The sequence below is a fragment of the Microdochium trichocladiopsis genome, assembly GCF_020744255.1.
Source record: "Microdochium trichocladiopsis strain MPI-CAGE-CH-0230 chromosome Unknown B0I36scaffold_6, whole genome shotgun sequence".
Lineage (NCBI taxonomy): Eukaryota > Fungi > Ascomycota > Sordariomycetes > Xylariales > Microdochiaceae > Microdochium > Microdochium trichocladiopsis.
In genome coordinates this window covers 3,256,953-3,271,040 of record NW_025763549.1, presented here as the reverse complement: position 1 = coordinate 3,271,040, position 14,088 = coordinate 3,256,953, and the positions used below count along the sequence as shown (strand labels likewise).

Sequence of the window (14,088 nt, the reverse complement as noted above, 5' to 3'; positions counted from 1 at the left end):
TAGACGAGATAAGCTACGGAGCTACCTGACGTTCCTCATTCTCATCTGGAAAAATGAAAAATGGCTAAAGCTCTCCATGTTATAGGGCTTCTCCACGCAGAGACCCAGCCACCCATCTCGGGGCATGGAGCCCATTGTAGATCGCTGGCCATGCGGGATGAGCTCCACTCACCCCGGCGGCTCGTTTGGGGGGGCTTCCGACAGTACACAGGCCACAGTGACATTGGCAAGTTCCGCGCCTGAGGCCAGTGCGATCTCGGACGTAAAATGCTGGAGCTGGATCCGAAGTCCCTATCAGCGCCACCCGGGCCGGGGTCGAATGCCGCCAGTGGGGCAGCCCCAGGAGCTACGGAGACGGGAGGGACGAGATAGCGATGCAACAGCACCACTCAGCAACCAGGTCTATATCTGCGGGTACTATTAGGCGTGCCGGCGGCTGGCTGGGGTTAAGCAAGCGAGCCGGAGCAACATGGGTCCTCCAGCCTGCTATTCGCTCCTCTGGCAACATCCACCTCATCTGTTGCACTGCAGATCGATTGGCTTGCACACAGTACGCGGGGAGCGGCGGCTAGCGGGATCGTGGCTCAGTTACCGCACAGATGCGACCCGATGGCAAGCGGAACCTCCTCTTTTCCGCCCGTCAAATGGCCAAAGTGACGCAGGATGTAGACAGAACGAGACGATGCTGGCCACGATACAAGCAGATGGGCGGCCATGATGCATACAAACAGCCTTGTTGTGCTGCTATTATTGTCACTTAGTCTCGCCGGCAAATATGGCTCCTATCCTTTCAAGTTCCTCCCATCTGGGATCCTTCCGGATCTCAATTGTGCCTTCCGGTGTGATCATTTTCATCTCGTCTATCGCCCGAGTCCCGAAGTTGTAGTCTGGTCTATTGTCCTGGACGAACCGCACGAGAATTTGAATCCAGTCTTCCATCAACTTGCGCTCGGCCGCCGTGGGACCGGATCCAATGCAGAAACTGTGAAGGCCAGGGCGTGTCAGCTTCTTTCTTCTCGTTGACATGCATCACTTGATCCAAGGGCCACTGACTTCCAGAACGGCTTGTCCATGGCATGGGCAACACCCATGGACATTGGGGCAATTTTCTCGGTGATGAATGACAGCCGGTAGGCAATTTGGTACCGCCAGATGTCGCTGATGGGCACCCCGTTTCGCAGCAAGTTCTGCGCGAGTGCCCGAGAGGGTGCGCGGACCTGGCCGTCGGCGATTATGCGGCCTGCGCTCGTCACGGATTCTGATCAGCATTTCACTCGCCTGTATTGTACGGCCTGTTGTATAACGGGCCAACCCACCAAAACAATTCTTCCAGTCTTGCAGTTCTGTCGACCTCGGCAAGTCATAGTACGCGAGTGCACGCTCGACGGTTGCTGGAGCATAATAGTTGCCGACCTGCATCTTCAGCGCTTCAAGCGTGGGTGACTCGGGGCTGTTGTAAGTCGCGTACAGCGTCTCCTCATTCAGCACCTCGCCAATGAGGAGCTTGTATCCACGCTCCTTGAACGCGAGCCCAAATTCTGAACTGCTCAAGTATTGAACCATTCCGTCGTGGATGAAGATGTCGTCCGTTACAGGGCGGAACGTATGGTTCTCGAGTTTTTCGAGAGCTGCAACCAGATCCTCGGCGCTGACATCGCGTAGTTTCGACAGACGCTCAGCAGCTGGCAATATCGACGGGATCGAGAAATGGGTGCATAGCTCGTCGAACTGCGGCTCGGCGTCCGCAAGGCTCTTGGGCTGCGCCGGGATGGCATTCGAGTCCATAAAAGCGCGGCGGTACAGGGAGCGGTCGCTGTCGGCGTCCGACCTCCGCAGCTCGTACAGCATCTGCGCCTCGACACTGTAGGCACCGGCACTGCGGCCGGCGAGGGTGATGTTGTCCGGATCGCCACCAAAGGCGGCAATGTTGTCCCTCACCCACTCGGCACCCAGCCGCTGGTCCCAAAGGCCGTAGTTGCCCGCCGCCTCGCCGCCGCTCTCCTCGTGCAGCGCCTGGCCGGCCAGGAAACCAAACACGTTCAGGCGGTAGCCGATCGCAACGACAATGGCATCGAGGCCGCCGCTCGAGATGAGCTCCGTCGGGTCCATGTAGGCCTCGTGCGAGGGGTCGCCCATCTGGAACCAGCCGCCATGGAGCCACAACATGACTGGCCATTTCGTTTCCTTGCCATCATTATCTGGCTTCTCTACTGGGGTCCAGATATTGACGAAGAGGCAGTCCTCGCTGTACTTGTCGGCACTGCCCCCCTCGCCTACGTGAAAGGCCTTCTGGGGGCAAAGCGTCCGAAACCGTGTGGCGTCAAAGACCCTATCGTCGTCCGCGTCACCAGAATAGACATGGTCCGCTGGCAATGGCCGTGGTTTCCTCCAACGGTGCTGGCCTGTGGGAGGCAGCGCGAAGGGCACACCTGCATACCGCCGAGCCTTGTTGTCGTATTGCAAGCCGCGGATTGCGCCCTTGGCCCCGAGGTCGAGCTCGTGGGGCGTCGTCGTGTACGAGATGGAGTTGCCCATGGCCGTGCGATGTGCCGGCGACCGTGCTGGGAAACAGGGTATGTGGTGTGTGTGTGTGTGTGTGCGCGGCCTGTGTAAGCGATAAGGACAAATAGGGCTATCTTGGCTGAAGCTTGACCGGCTGTCAGGCGTTCCCACCAGCCACGAATTGACGCCCAAGATCGGAACGGTTTCTGCTTCAACATACGAACCCAAATCCGACGCCCTTCCGCTCTGATCGCTTGCCACACGTGGTTAGGCATGCATGCAAAGCGGGACACCCCGCACCGTCTTATCAAGCCCATCGCGCATTCAAGAATGCCCGAGTCAGGGCGATGCGGAGCTCGAGCCTGGCCGATCAGGCGGCGGCGGCGGCTTGGCAGGGGCCAGGTCCCCGGGCCGGCTGCCGATGGTCGGAGGGCGTGCCCGACAGCTCAGCACGGCGGGTCACCGGTGACACGAGTCGCAGTCGTAGGAGTGGCTGATTGAATGTTACACGCGGGCCAAGAATCCTGTGATCATCAGCACTCTCGGGAACCATTACACGTAGCCAGCAGCATCAGAAGCGCCTCGCATTCTCCAGCAGCCACGATGGGGAGCGTTAGCCACCACCGGCAGTCAATCGACTTGTCCCACCACATCAATAGGAAGAGCAAGTCGCGGCACCCGTCACCGCTCAAGGAAATTGTCCGGTTCATGGGCGTTGAGGGCATGGTCAGCCTGGCTGGAGGTATGCGAATGGGATCCAAGATCATTGAGGCACCACCCAGTCTAAGGCTAGAGACAATCGGTGTACTAATCCACAATCCAGGTCTGCCACATCAGTCACTGTTTCCCATTGAGCAAGCGACAATCCAGACATTACCGCCTGTCCCGTCCCTGTCCGCGGCGGGCGAGATCCAACGTTCCGCGGACGATGTCGTGAGCATGACCCTGGGGCGAGGTTCTACCCCCGGCGACCTCGACCTCTCGTCATTCTTGCAATATGGTAAGATCTAGGCGCAGGTGAAGCTGCTCGGTCACGCGTGTGTCTATCGAGGGTCGAAAAGACTGACCGGAAGCGTGCTGTTGCCAGGAAATGGTGCTGGTAACAAACATCTTCTCGAGATAGTACGTACCATCACCGACCGCGTCCACGCCCCACCATGCCAGGACTACGAAGTGCTCCTGAATGCGGGAAACACCAATGCCTGGGCCAAGGTGGTCGACCTGCTGTGTGAGGATGGTGACATGGTACTTGTCGAGGAGTATACATATCCCTCTGCGCAGGCCTACTCGACTCCGCTTGGCGTCAAGGCCGTCGCCGTTCCATCAGATGCCAACGGAATTAGGGCAGACAAGCTCCGTGAAGTCCTGACGCAGTGGGATGAGACGGAGCGTGGCTCGCGGAGACCTAGAATGTGAGTGGCTCGGCCAGAGGAGGTCTGATACAGCGGAATGGCCAAACTGACCAATGACGATGGGAAGCCTGTACATGGTCACGGTGGGCTCAAACCCTACAGGAGTGACCATCTCGGCTCAGCGCAGCAAGGAGATCTACGATGTCTGTGTTGAGTTTGGTGAGTATAAATGCTTCCTGTCGACCAGGTCTCATACCGCAGGACTGATTCATCTCGCGTAGACATAATCATCGTCGAGGACGACCCTTACTATTTCCTCCAATATTCATCATTCAAGCCGGAAACGTCGCATATCATCGAGCCCAAGCTTGCCACAGATGACTTCCTCCAGAGCCTTGCCCCCTCGATTCTCTCCATTGACACCCAAGGCCGCGTGATCCGCCTAGAGTCCTTCTCCAAGACCATCTTCCCCGGCTTGCGTCTTGGCTACTTCGTCGCGAACCCAGTCTTCATCGAGCGCCTCCACCGTGCCGCCGAGGTCGACACTCAGGACCCAGCTGGCCTGTCGCAGGCATTCGCTCTCGCGCTTCTCCAGAAGTGGGGGATCGACGGCTACCTGGACTGGATGCAGACACTGCGCACGCAGTACCGTGTCCGGCGCGACTGGCTGCTGGCCGCTTTCTGTCAATCCTTTGACGCCGTGCTGCCCGCCGCCGAGTCGCCACTGCCAGACGCCCAGGGAAGCGTGGTTTGTCTGCGCAAAGCGGACGGCCAGCTGGTGCCCGTATTCAGCTTTGTCGATCCGACGGCCGGCATGTTTGTCTGGACCAAATTCTACTTTGGTGGCGTGCCGCGGTTTGCAGAGTTGGCCAAAGATGAGAAGGCGAGCGCGGACCCGGAGCGCGCATTTGAGAATGAGCTGTGGATGGCATGGGTGCAGGAGCTGGTAGGTTGACTCTCTGGACTGTGGTTGTACAAAGTTGAGAGTACTGACATCTTCATTTCTGCGACAGGTTCTGCTGACAGCTGGGTCGTACTACCACCCCTGGCAAGGGAAGGACAAGGTCACGACCAAGGAACGCGGCGCACAGCCCGAGACGGCGAACTTCAGATTCTCGTTCGCAACACCATCGGTACGTGGAAACGAGCCATTCTAATCATACACTATTCAGACTACTGACTTTTTCGTATTTGGCGGAGCAGAAGGAGCAGATCGAGCTTGGGGTTGAGCGAATGAAAAAGGTTGTTTGCAAGTATTGGCTGTAGGACACCTTGGACGGGATGATAGACGAGAAGCAGTCACATGCCGAACCTCTTGACACAGAACCCAAAACACATTCAAGTCGTTCAAAAGAACTGTATAAAATCTCAAATAGACCATAGATGTGAATCAACCCAAACGTCTAGGCTAGGCCAGTAGTACACATTATAAGGTTGGCGTCTCGGCACTGGCACTCTGAGCAGTGAGGGCTCTTAGTTTGCCCATCTCGGTTGCCATCCAGGTCGCGACGGCAACAATGTCTGCGCCACAGTTGACAAATTCGAAGCCCTGCTGGTACTTTTGGGCAGCTGCAGATGTCAAATCGAATCAGTCTTCGTGTCATAGCTTGTGCGAATCCCACCGTCGGGGTGACTTACCAATGTCCGCACTCAACGCAAAGTGGCCGGCATACTTTCCCGCCTCGTGGGCGGCACGCAATACCCGCGCCGCGGCTTCTTGCACCTCTGGGATGGAGGCGTGGTCGAACGCCGGATAACCCATCGACTGCGCCAGGTCATTGGGGCCGATAAAGAGCATGTCTAGCCCAGCCAAAATCAGCACTCGCGAAGTCTTCACCATGAAAAGGGTTGCGCGTGTTCATTGGGTACTCACCCACGCCCTTGACCGCAGCGATGGCCTCGACATTCTCGACCGCCAGCCGCGACTCGATCTGCACGCAGACCAAGACATTGTCGTTTGCGCTCTCGAGGTACTGCCGGGGGTTCTGGTTGAACGCCCCGGGCGCGAACATTGCACCCGCCCCGCGCTTGCCCTCTGGCCACTTGGAGGGGGTGTTGTACTTGCACGCCTGGACGATGGCGTTGGCCTGCTCGGCAGTCTCGCACATGGGGACCATGACGCCGTGGGCGCCCGCGTCGAGCGCGCGCTTGAGCATCCACGGCTCGTCGCTCGGCACTCGGACAATCGGGGACACGCCGCTGGACGAGATGGCGCCGATCTGGAGATACATGTCGTGGTCGTCGATGTTGCCGTGCTCGCAGTCGATGAGCACCCACTGTGTACTTTGTGTCAGTCGTCCGGCCTGCTGCGCGAAATTCAAATTGGAAAGGGGGGGCCGGTCCTCCATGTAGTGCACTTACATCCTCACCCAGCGATGCAATTGTCTTTGCGAGGGTGTAGCCGGGGAACTCGAGCCACTGGCCGACACTGGGGCCCTTGCGCGCCCGTGCTCGCTCCAGTGACTGATGCAGTCGTGTCTTCTCCATGGTGGTGGCAATGGGGGGTTCTGGCCTGGTAAAGAACTGTATTCGTTCCTTTACTCTATGACTAGTCTATGCGTGCATGGACAAATTCGACGGGGTCAAAGGCGGAACCAAACGATCTTATCTACCCATATCGGGACACTCAAGTCAGCACCGATCAGCCACTACCGGCTGTCAGCTTATGCATACTCCTGGCTGCACTTATAGAGGGGTGATCGGCAGAGGACTATGCAGGCGGGCTGCAACCGACCTTAATCAGGGTCCGGCCCGACACCGGAGTGGGGTCTGGCGCGCTGTATTATTGTGCAGAGAGCGCGGAACTGGCAAGCCGGTCGGAAGCCCGAGCACCAAGTGACCATGAAGATCAGGCCCCCAGGGGGATGGATGGCCCTTTGACCCCGCTTTCTGCTAACAGCATTCAGCTCAAATCAATCTGTGCCAAATACGAAGATGCTCACTGGCATTTGTCCAATCGAATGCATTTGTCTGTAATAGGGTTACTCAGCCCAGGTCTTGTATCGAGGGACTGCCACGCACGTTCATTGCGTCCAATGTTAAGCTGGCACATGCAGTCCAATTTGCGATTAGTGTAGTCGTCTACTATGTAAGCGCCCGATACGACTTTTACACCACGTGGTACGACACAGTCCGCCCGTCTTGCATCTGCCTGTGCTCGTGCTTATGCTTGTGCCTAGTTTTACTCGGCCCCTTCCGGCTTGTCTTATTACTCATCCTGTCTCGATTCGTCCCCACCGTGCTGGCCGTAAATCATCCTTTCCGACAAGCTGATCTCTCACGGACCTGACGGCGTCGCCATCGGCGTCATCGGCATTGGCTGTCCCACCACCCCAGCTGGCGGATAGTACCCTCCTCCAGAAATGGTGTACGCCCCAGGGATCTTCTGCGGCGGATACTGCTGCTGGTATTGCTGATTCTGATACTGCTGATTCTGTGGCGGCGGGGGCGAGTTCTGGTAGGCGCTGTGCTGTTGCGGGTGTGGAGACGGGGCAACCGGCGGGAAATACCCCGTGTTCTGCGGCTGGAGCTGCTGGACTGGATAAGGCTGGTGTTGCGGACTTGGACTCTGGCTGTAAGAAAGTGGTGGCGAGAACGGAGGCGAGATGGGCGTGGGAGGCAATTGCTGTGCCGGGAAAGGAGCAGATGCCACTGGCTGGAAGGCAGGTACATATGGTGCTGATTGCTGTTGCTGTTGCTGCTGCTGCTGTTTTTGCAGGTTGTTGATGTATTGGGTTTGCTGCAAGTTGGCATTGTGCTGAGCATAACCCTGCCCGTAAGCATACCCTTGTTGCTTTGGGGTGGCCTGCGGCATCGTGTGTACTGGGTCGGCTGGGTTGTAGGCGGAAATGTGGTGTTGTTCCTGCTGCGGTTGTCCTACGTTTTGTTTGACGTTGGAGATGGCCGATGCCAGCTTCCCAGTTGCCGCTGAAAGCATGCTCATTCTCTTGCCCTTCGGACCTGTAGTGATGGAAGCTTGCTCGGGGGGCGGAGCAAAATACATGGCCGCCGGCTGTTGCTGTTGCGGGGTCATGGGCCCCTGCGATGGCGAGGGAATGTATGGTTGCTGTATCGCAACAGCAGCGGGATTATATGCTTGAACTGGCGCAAACTGTGGATGTGGCGGTGTTGCTGCTGCGTTTGAAACTGGCACTGCCGGCGCTGGCGTTGCGTAGATAGGCGTGTATTGACTCTCGACGTTGGTGACACCTACGGGAGGCGATGTCTGACCAGAGGCCGTTGCATAATATGACGTCGCTGATGCCATGGTCGTGATTGGAGCCGTGGCAGCTTGCTGGGGAATCGCCGCAGATTGTGCTGGCGGTGGAGGCGGTGGAGGCATAGCGAAAGAGGCCGAAGACACTGACTGACGGTGTTCGGCTTGCTGAGGGGAAGCCCGATATTCGTTCGCAGGCTGCGGTGTTGGGCAATAGCCTGGATGGACGGCTTGGGTCGTACTGCACTCGGAGACCATCGTCGATGATCTTGTGAGTTCAGTGTGTGTCGTCTGAGGTGTGGAGTAGGAACCAGTCATGATACTCTCTGTGGTTACGGCGTTCGAGCTGGCCTTGTGGAGGGCAAGTGGCTGGGGTGCAAGGTCTGGATGTTCTGTCCGCTGTGTTGTGTGTTGGCCAACACTTGGCAATGTATCCTGAAGTGCTGACATCTCGAAAACCTGAGCTGAGGGAGGAGGCAAATTTGCTGCTGTGCTGGCTGCTGGAATGGCATGCGGATGCTGCTCGGCGCGTGTCTGCAGCGACTCGTGCGCCTGTACCGCAGGGGCGTAGGCTGTCGTCTGGTTGAAGTAGTCGTACTGCTGTGCCGGAGGGCCGGACTGTGTGAGGTCACGGCTTTGCGGGCTCTGTTGCTGGGCGTACCCAGCCATTACCTGGTGCTGTGTCGTCTCCTTCTGTCCCAACATCTGCGTCTGTCCAGTCGCTGTAATGGCAACCCCGGATGCCACGGACGCCTCTGTTTGATAATACTGCTGGTACGGGTCATAGACTTGCTGCTGAGTGCCGTAGACTGCCTGTTTCTCCATCGGAATCGTGTGCACACTCGCCTGGGCCGCACCTGCATAACCATACCCATGAGATGGAGGGGCTGGCTGGAGCGGATCGTGAGGTGTGTACTGCGGAGGCGGCATTGCCATTGTCATGACCGAAGCAGAAGACGACGACGACGGTCCTGTAGCATAGTAGTAGTACTGCCCTTGCTGCTGCTGTTGCGGGTCGATCGAGTAGCCGGCTTCTCGTGCCTTTGCGTCCGCCACGGCCTGGAAGACACCAGCCTTGCCGAATGCGATGTGGGCATCCTTCTTCTTCTTGTGGCTCGTGTGAGCATGCTCGAGTGCCATCCCAGCCCCGTCGAGCGCGACGTGCGTGACCACCTTGACCGCCGTGTCACACAGCGCGATCCCATGCTCGGCACCGTTCTGCACGATGCTGTCGGCCCCCGCAGAGCCGACGCCCAGCGTCACCACGCCGACAGTCCCAGAAAACGCCATGCTGCCCAGCACATCGCGCTTGCGTGTCTCGTGTGTCGTGCCCAGCCGTTGCAGGTGCTTCTCGATGATCTCGCGCTTCCGGCGCGAATTGTGGAGGCCCGGCGCCGCGAGGGCGACGCCGATGGTGCTGACACCTGCAGTCAGGGGGATCGCAAGGCCCGAAATGGCGGTCGACGTGGCACCGCCGGCGATGAGGCGCGTGTAGTGCTCCCACTCCTTCTGCAGCTCGAGGGCCGTCATGCCCGCGCACTTGGCGTCGTAGGCCTTGAAGTCGAACGGCATTGCGGCTACTGGAGTGTCCTGGGGACACGGACAGGCTGTTAGGGTAACAAGAGAGATGGATGCGTCGATCACTATCGTGACTAGGCTCGCTAAATATGTCGCAGCGTGCGTGTGGCTTGCGATCGCCCAGGGGAAACTGACAGCACGGTGAACGAAGGTGGAAGGGATAGGAAGAATAACCATCAACGCTCCTCGCCGGGCTGGGCAGCGGTGACTTGGGCCTGGCTAGACTTCTCCCAGCTGATGGGCTGAAACCCCGCTACGGCTTCAGCCCTTCGTCCTATGCCTGTCAGAAATGGTCTCACACTTGCATGGATGGGCCACACCATGAGGACGACCAAATAGGCCAAGCGCCAAGTCGCTCTGGACACAGAGACGATGCCTGTCCCACATAATGTGCGGCTGAAGTCAAGGGTGCAGGACAATGGACCAATCTGCCTCGTCTGAGGGCCAACAAGCCTTCAGCCCCTGGGCGCCAAGCCCAAGGCAGATTTGACTTTGTCGTGCCGTATGGCTCAACACGTGGGATTCTCGTTGCTGTTGCTATTGCCGTGGGGGAGGGTGGGTTCTGCAAACATGCATATCAAGCTTAAGCACTGATCGCCATAGTCTAAGCATTAGCGCGGCATGTCTGAAGACTTTGAGCATTCGGCTGACAATGTTCTGATCAGAATATCCCTTATGACTGTGGCGTTAAAATGCCATTGCCTGTTCCTGCTTGCTCAAGCAGACCGCATTGCGACTTGCTTTGCTGAGCGTGAATTTTCTAGGATGTAGTCCGTCATCTTGTTTTCGAGCTGCTTTTTGTGTGAGAATATTGCTAAGATCTACTCCTCTAGTGTTATATTGGAGCAAAGTGACTGCCGCACTTATTGAGTTTGCACATGGAAACATGATACCGTGATTTAAAATTATGCTTGCTGTTGGTTGAAGGTTGACACTCACAAAATGTCCTACACTATCTGGCAGACTGTCTCAAAAGCAGATAGATACATGCCCCCGCGGGACGCCTCCGTCCTCCTTCTCTTTCTCCCACCTCTTCCCTCTCCGTGGACTTTCCGGAGAGGGATGTGTTTCAGATACACGACATTGCAGATCATAAATTTGAAACGGCAGGTATCGATTTGACAGCTTGCGCACCCCCGGAGGCGATAAGGGATATGTCTTGTTGGACAAGCAAGAACCGGGCGCCGAGTGTGTTTATGAACCAGTTGTGCAGCTCCGGATCATCGTAAACCCCAGCGACACCAAACACCTTACCTGCTTTGCGGCAGGCTTGGCTGACCTTTTCCATGGCGGACCTGTAGGACGCGTGGTGCCACTGGCCGCCGACTCCCTGGTCGATGCTAAGGTCGTTGGACCCGATCAGGAGGACCTCGACACCGTCCACAGCCGCAATCTCATCAGCACGGTCGACAGCCGCCTGGCTCTCGATCATGACGATAACGGTGGAGCCCAGAGCGTTGCCAACCTCTGAAGCGGTGCTGAGCGAAGTCTTGCGCATGCCGAAGAGGGGCAGCATGCCTGTCATGGAACGACACCCGAACGGCGGATACTTGCAGATCCGCACCGCAGCCTCGGCCTCGGCTGCAAATTGTATAAGCGCAATGATCGACTTCGCAGTGGAGGTTCAGGGGCTCACATTTGTTTTCGATGTGTGGGAATACGATGCCCATCGCGCCGCCATCGAGGACCCTCTGCACGAAGCCGTTGCCACACTGATGCGGGACCCGCACAAAGGGTGTGATCCCAGAGAGCAGGCCGACGTTGCACAGGTTGCTGGCCTCGTCTAGGGACAACCAGCCGTGCTCGAGGTCTATGAAGAGCGAGTCGAAACAGGCATTGTGGGCGACTTGGACGACCTGCGCGTTTGCCGAGATCTTGATGCCAAACGACTTGCAGACCTGGTTCGCGGCGACACTTGTCAGAAGGGTATTAGGGCAGTGCGCTGGGATGGCATTGTCCTGAGATGGAGACCCCATAGTTGACACGATATTCAGGGAAAGGTTTTGACAATGTTGCTAGACGGGTAGCCTTCAAGTTTCCCCCAAGAAGGCCCTTCGAGACTTCATGTGCTGACACCGTGACGAGGGTGATCTTTCGTAGAGCGGGCTTGCACTCCGCCATGGCCGTGGCTCCGTTGCGAGCAGCCTGGGGAATTGAGGTAGCCCTGGTCGGCGTTGTGGGGCTGCACACCCGAAAGTCGGCGGCGCCAACCGATGTCGTTTCAAATGCTCGGCACGGGTGGCCGACGACGTGGCAAGCGTGCCGGCGACCGGAGCGGATCCTCGTGGTAGCCATGAGCTCGACCTGCGAGGCACCATATCCCCGTGGGAGATCCTCAACTCGCTCTGTACGGTTGACCTTCTGCTGTGACCAGTACACGTTGACGACACAACTTTGCCCAAGAGCGCCAAAGTGCAAGATGCCCTTCTTCGATCAGGTCCAGCTGGCACCGCCAGACAACATGTATGAGCTCAAGCTCAAGGCCGATCCCGACCGCCATCCGGACAAGGTCGATCTTGGCGTGGGCATCTATCGTAACGAACATGGTGCTTACCACGAATTACAAGTCGTCAGGCAGGTTCGATCTCTCCAGTGGATTGCTATCTGGATGGGAAAAATCGCAAGACTCACGCATCGCAGGCGAAAGAACATCTCGCGGCAGAGAATCCAGACCATGACGTGCGTTTCAAAAAAAACAAAAAAAAAAACAGTCTGCAGTGACAAGGTCGTGGCCTGCTAATCATCAACCACCAGTACGAGGTCACGACGGGCAACGCAGATTTCGTCCGCCTTGCGGCTAGGCTGGTCTTTGGCAAAGACTCGGCCGTCCTCACTGCCAGCAAGACGACTACTGTCCAGACCATATCTGGAACAGGCGCAGTCCACTTGGCCCTCTTATTCCTGAGTCGCTCCGTTCCCAACATGAGCCGAGCTGTTTACGTGGGCGTTCCCGCCTGGGGCAACTACAAACCCATGTGCGAGCTGGTCGGCCTCGACTTCAACGCATACAACCACTACGTCCCCTCCACAGGCCTCGTCGATTGGGAAAGCGTCCTCTCCGCCGTCCGCTCCGCCCCGCGCGGCAGCATCTTCATCCTCCAAGGGTGCTGTCATAACCCGACCGCGGCGGACTTTACCCAGGACCAGTGGGTGGTGCTTGCACGCGAGATGAAGGAGCACGACCATTTCCCAGTCTTTGACGTCGCGTATCACGGCTTGGGCAAGGGACTCGACGAGGACATTTTTAGTGTCCGCCACTTCGCCTCGATGGGCTTTGAGGCGCTCGTCTGCCAGTCCTTCTCCAAGAACTTTGGACTGTACGGTGAGCGAGTCGGCGCGCTCCATGCCATCTGCGCCAATGATAAGGCTGCGCGCGCGGTGCATGATCAGCTGCGCTTCCTTATCCGCTCGGAGTTTAGTTCCTCGCCTGCATTCGGGGCGCGGATCGTGACGAGAGTACTTTCCGACCCAGGACGCGAGACTGCCTGGTAAGCAATTTCAGAGTGTTGAGAGTGTCTTTAAGAGAGGAATTGTGTGGTTGACCCCATGACTATCAGGCGAGAGGAAATCGCGAGCCTCCAATCTAGGCTGCAACTGACCCGCGAGAAGCTTCGGCACCTCCTGTGCGAGGTACACAAGGTAAGTCAGCCCGGTGGCCCACACGCGTCAGACTCTGTCGCTGATTCGACTGACCCTGGTAGACGCCTGGTAATTGGGACATTATCACACATGGCACAGGTCTTTTCTCGTAAGCTTTGAATGGTTTTTCATTCTTCCCAGGACATCGGTTAAAAACCCTCGTTCCCAGAACTCTACCGCTGACAGCCGTGTGCCAACAGTCTCCTTCCCCTTACACCAGAACAGTGCCGAGTACTACAAGATACATATCACATATATGTCGTGCCGACTGGGCGCATCACGATCCCCGGCCTCAACGAGAACAATGTATCATACGTAGCCAAGAGCATCGATGAGGTTATTCGGGCGTCTCAACAGAGTTGAGCCACTGTGCAGGAAGTAAAATTAGGTACAATTGGACTGAGGGTTTTGTAGCACCGTGGTTCTTGCAATACATGATCTGAAGCCTGAGCGCCGCATGTCGAATATGCTGATGCCCTGATCCTGTACTTCAAGCCTTCTGGTCAAACCTAGATAAGTAGCACGGCAAATGGGAATTGTGCATTTCTCGACGAAGCCGCTGCCTTGCCACCAAGATCGGATGGGGACCACGGAGGCCAACGGGCAGCTCCACAGAGACTGAACAAGGAGGCCTGTCACTTTAGCAGGATTCCTCGAAATGATCTGATCGTCTCCAACGACTCTCCCACACTGATCGCGGTTTATCTGCCTCCACTCAGGACGCTACTCAGTGGATGTAGATAAGCCACAGGTGGTGCGGGTCCAGAGCAGTGGAGCAGCCGACTAGCGTCGGTACTCGAC

The 14,088-nt window shown here is 57.3% G+C and overlaps 7 protein-coding genes across 7 annotated transcripts; 2 read left to right on the top strand and 5 right to left on the bottom strand.

Moving 5' to 3' along the window:
* Positions 1 to 719: 719 nt before the first annotated feature.
* Positions 720 to 2,757, bottom strand: B0I36DRAFT_423249 (Alpha/Beta hydrolase protein). Its single transcript, XM_046162243.1, has 3 exons — positions 1,317 to 2,757; positions 1,054 to 1,240; positions 720 to 982 (listed from the first exon to the last, which is right to left on the bottom strand). The coding sequence occupies exons 1-3, from the start codon at positions 2,533 to 2,535 to the stop codon at positions 754 to 756; spliced, it is 1,635 nt and encodes a 544-aa protein (XP_046012162.1). The 5' UTR covers positions 2,536 to 2,757; the 3' UTR covers positions 720 to 753.
* Positions 2,758 to 3,105: 348 nt separating this feature from the next.
* B0I36DRAFT_245544 (pyridoxal phosphate-dependent transferase) lies at positions 3,106 to 5,120 on the top strand (the record flags this gene model as incomplete). Its single annotated transcript, XM_046150165.1, has 7 exons — positions 3,106 to 3,244; positions 3,326 to 3,502; positions 3,590 to 3,914; positions 3,982 to 4,073; positions 4,136 to 4,800; positions 4,868 to 4,987; positions 5,058 to 5,120. The coding sequence occupies 7 exons, from the start codon at positions 3,106 to 3,108 to the stop codon at positions 5,118 to 5,120; spliced, it is 1,581 nt and encodes a 526-aa protein (XP_046012161.1).
* A 101-nt stretch (positions 5,121 to 5,221) lies between these two features.
* B0I36DRAFT_423247 (Pyruvate/Phosphoenolpyruvate kinase-like domain-containing protein) lies at positions 5,222 to 6,487 on the bottom strand. Its single transcript, XM_046162242.1, has 4 exons — positions 6,216 to 6,487; positions 5,728 to 6,130; positions 5,493 to 5,654; positions 5,222 to 5,423 (listed from the first exon to the last, which is right to left on the bottom strand). Exons 1-4 carry the CDS (start codon positions 6,339 to 6,341, stop codon positions 5,281 to 5,283), a joined length of 834 nt encoding a protein of 277 aa, XP_046012160.1. The 5' UTR covers positions 6,342 to 6,487; the 3' UTR covers positions 5,222 to 5,280.
* Positions 6,488 to 6,804: 317 nt separating this feature from the next.
* Positions 6,805 to 8,514, bottom strand: B0I36DRAFT_326439 (uncharacterized protein). Its single transcript, XM_046154347.1, has one exon. It carries the CDS (start codon positions 8,386 to 8,388, stop codon positions 7,132 to 7,134), a length of 1,257 nt encoding a protein of 418 aa, XP_046012159.1. The 5' UTR covers positions 8,389 to 8,514; the 3' UTR covers positions 6,805 to 7,131.
* A 555-nt stretch (positions 8,515 to 9,069) lies between these two features.
* On the bottom strand, positions 9,070 to 9,642 carry B0I36DRAFT_270558 (uncharacterized protein; the record flags this gene model as incomplete). The annotated part of the gene is made up of 1 exon (XM_046151279.1): positions 9,070 to 9,642. A coding segment is annotated over one exon (573 nt), but the record flags the coding sequence as incomplete, so codon positions are not given.
* Positions 9,643 to 10,738: 1,096 nt separating this feature from the next.
* On the bottom strand, positions 10,739 to 11,728 carry B0I36DRAFT_423246 (Pyruvate/Phosphoenolpyruvate kinase-like domain-containing protein; the record flags this gene model as incomplete). The annotated part of the gene is made up of 2 exons (XM_046162241.1): positions 11,285 to 11,728; positions 10,739 to 11,229 (listed from the first exon to the last, which is right to left on the bottom strand). The coding sequence occupies exons 1-2, from the start codon at positions 11,622 to 11,624 to the stop codon at positions 10,739 to 10,741; spliced, it is 831 nt and encodes a 276-aa protein (XP_046012157.1). The 5' UTR covers positions 11,625 to 11,728.
* Positions 11,729 to 11,999: 271 nt separating this feature from the next.
* On the top strand, positions 12,000 to 13,731 carry B0I36DRAFT_423245 (aspartate aminotransferase). The gene is made up of 6 exons (XM_046162240.1): positions 12,000 to 12,226; positions 12,289 to 12,327; positions 12,403 to 13,136; positions 13,206 to 13,287; positions 13,350 to 13,396; positions 13,488 to 13,731. Exons 1-6 carry the CDS (start codon positions 12,068 to 12,070, stop codon positions 13,648 to 13,650), a joined length of 1,224 nt encoding a protein of 407 aa, XP_046012156.1. The 5' UTR covers positions 12,000 to 12,067; the 3' UTR covers positions 13,651 to 13,731.
* Positions 13,732 to 14,088: the final 357 nt, after the last annotated feature.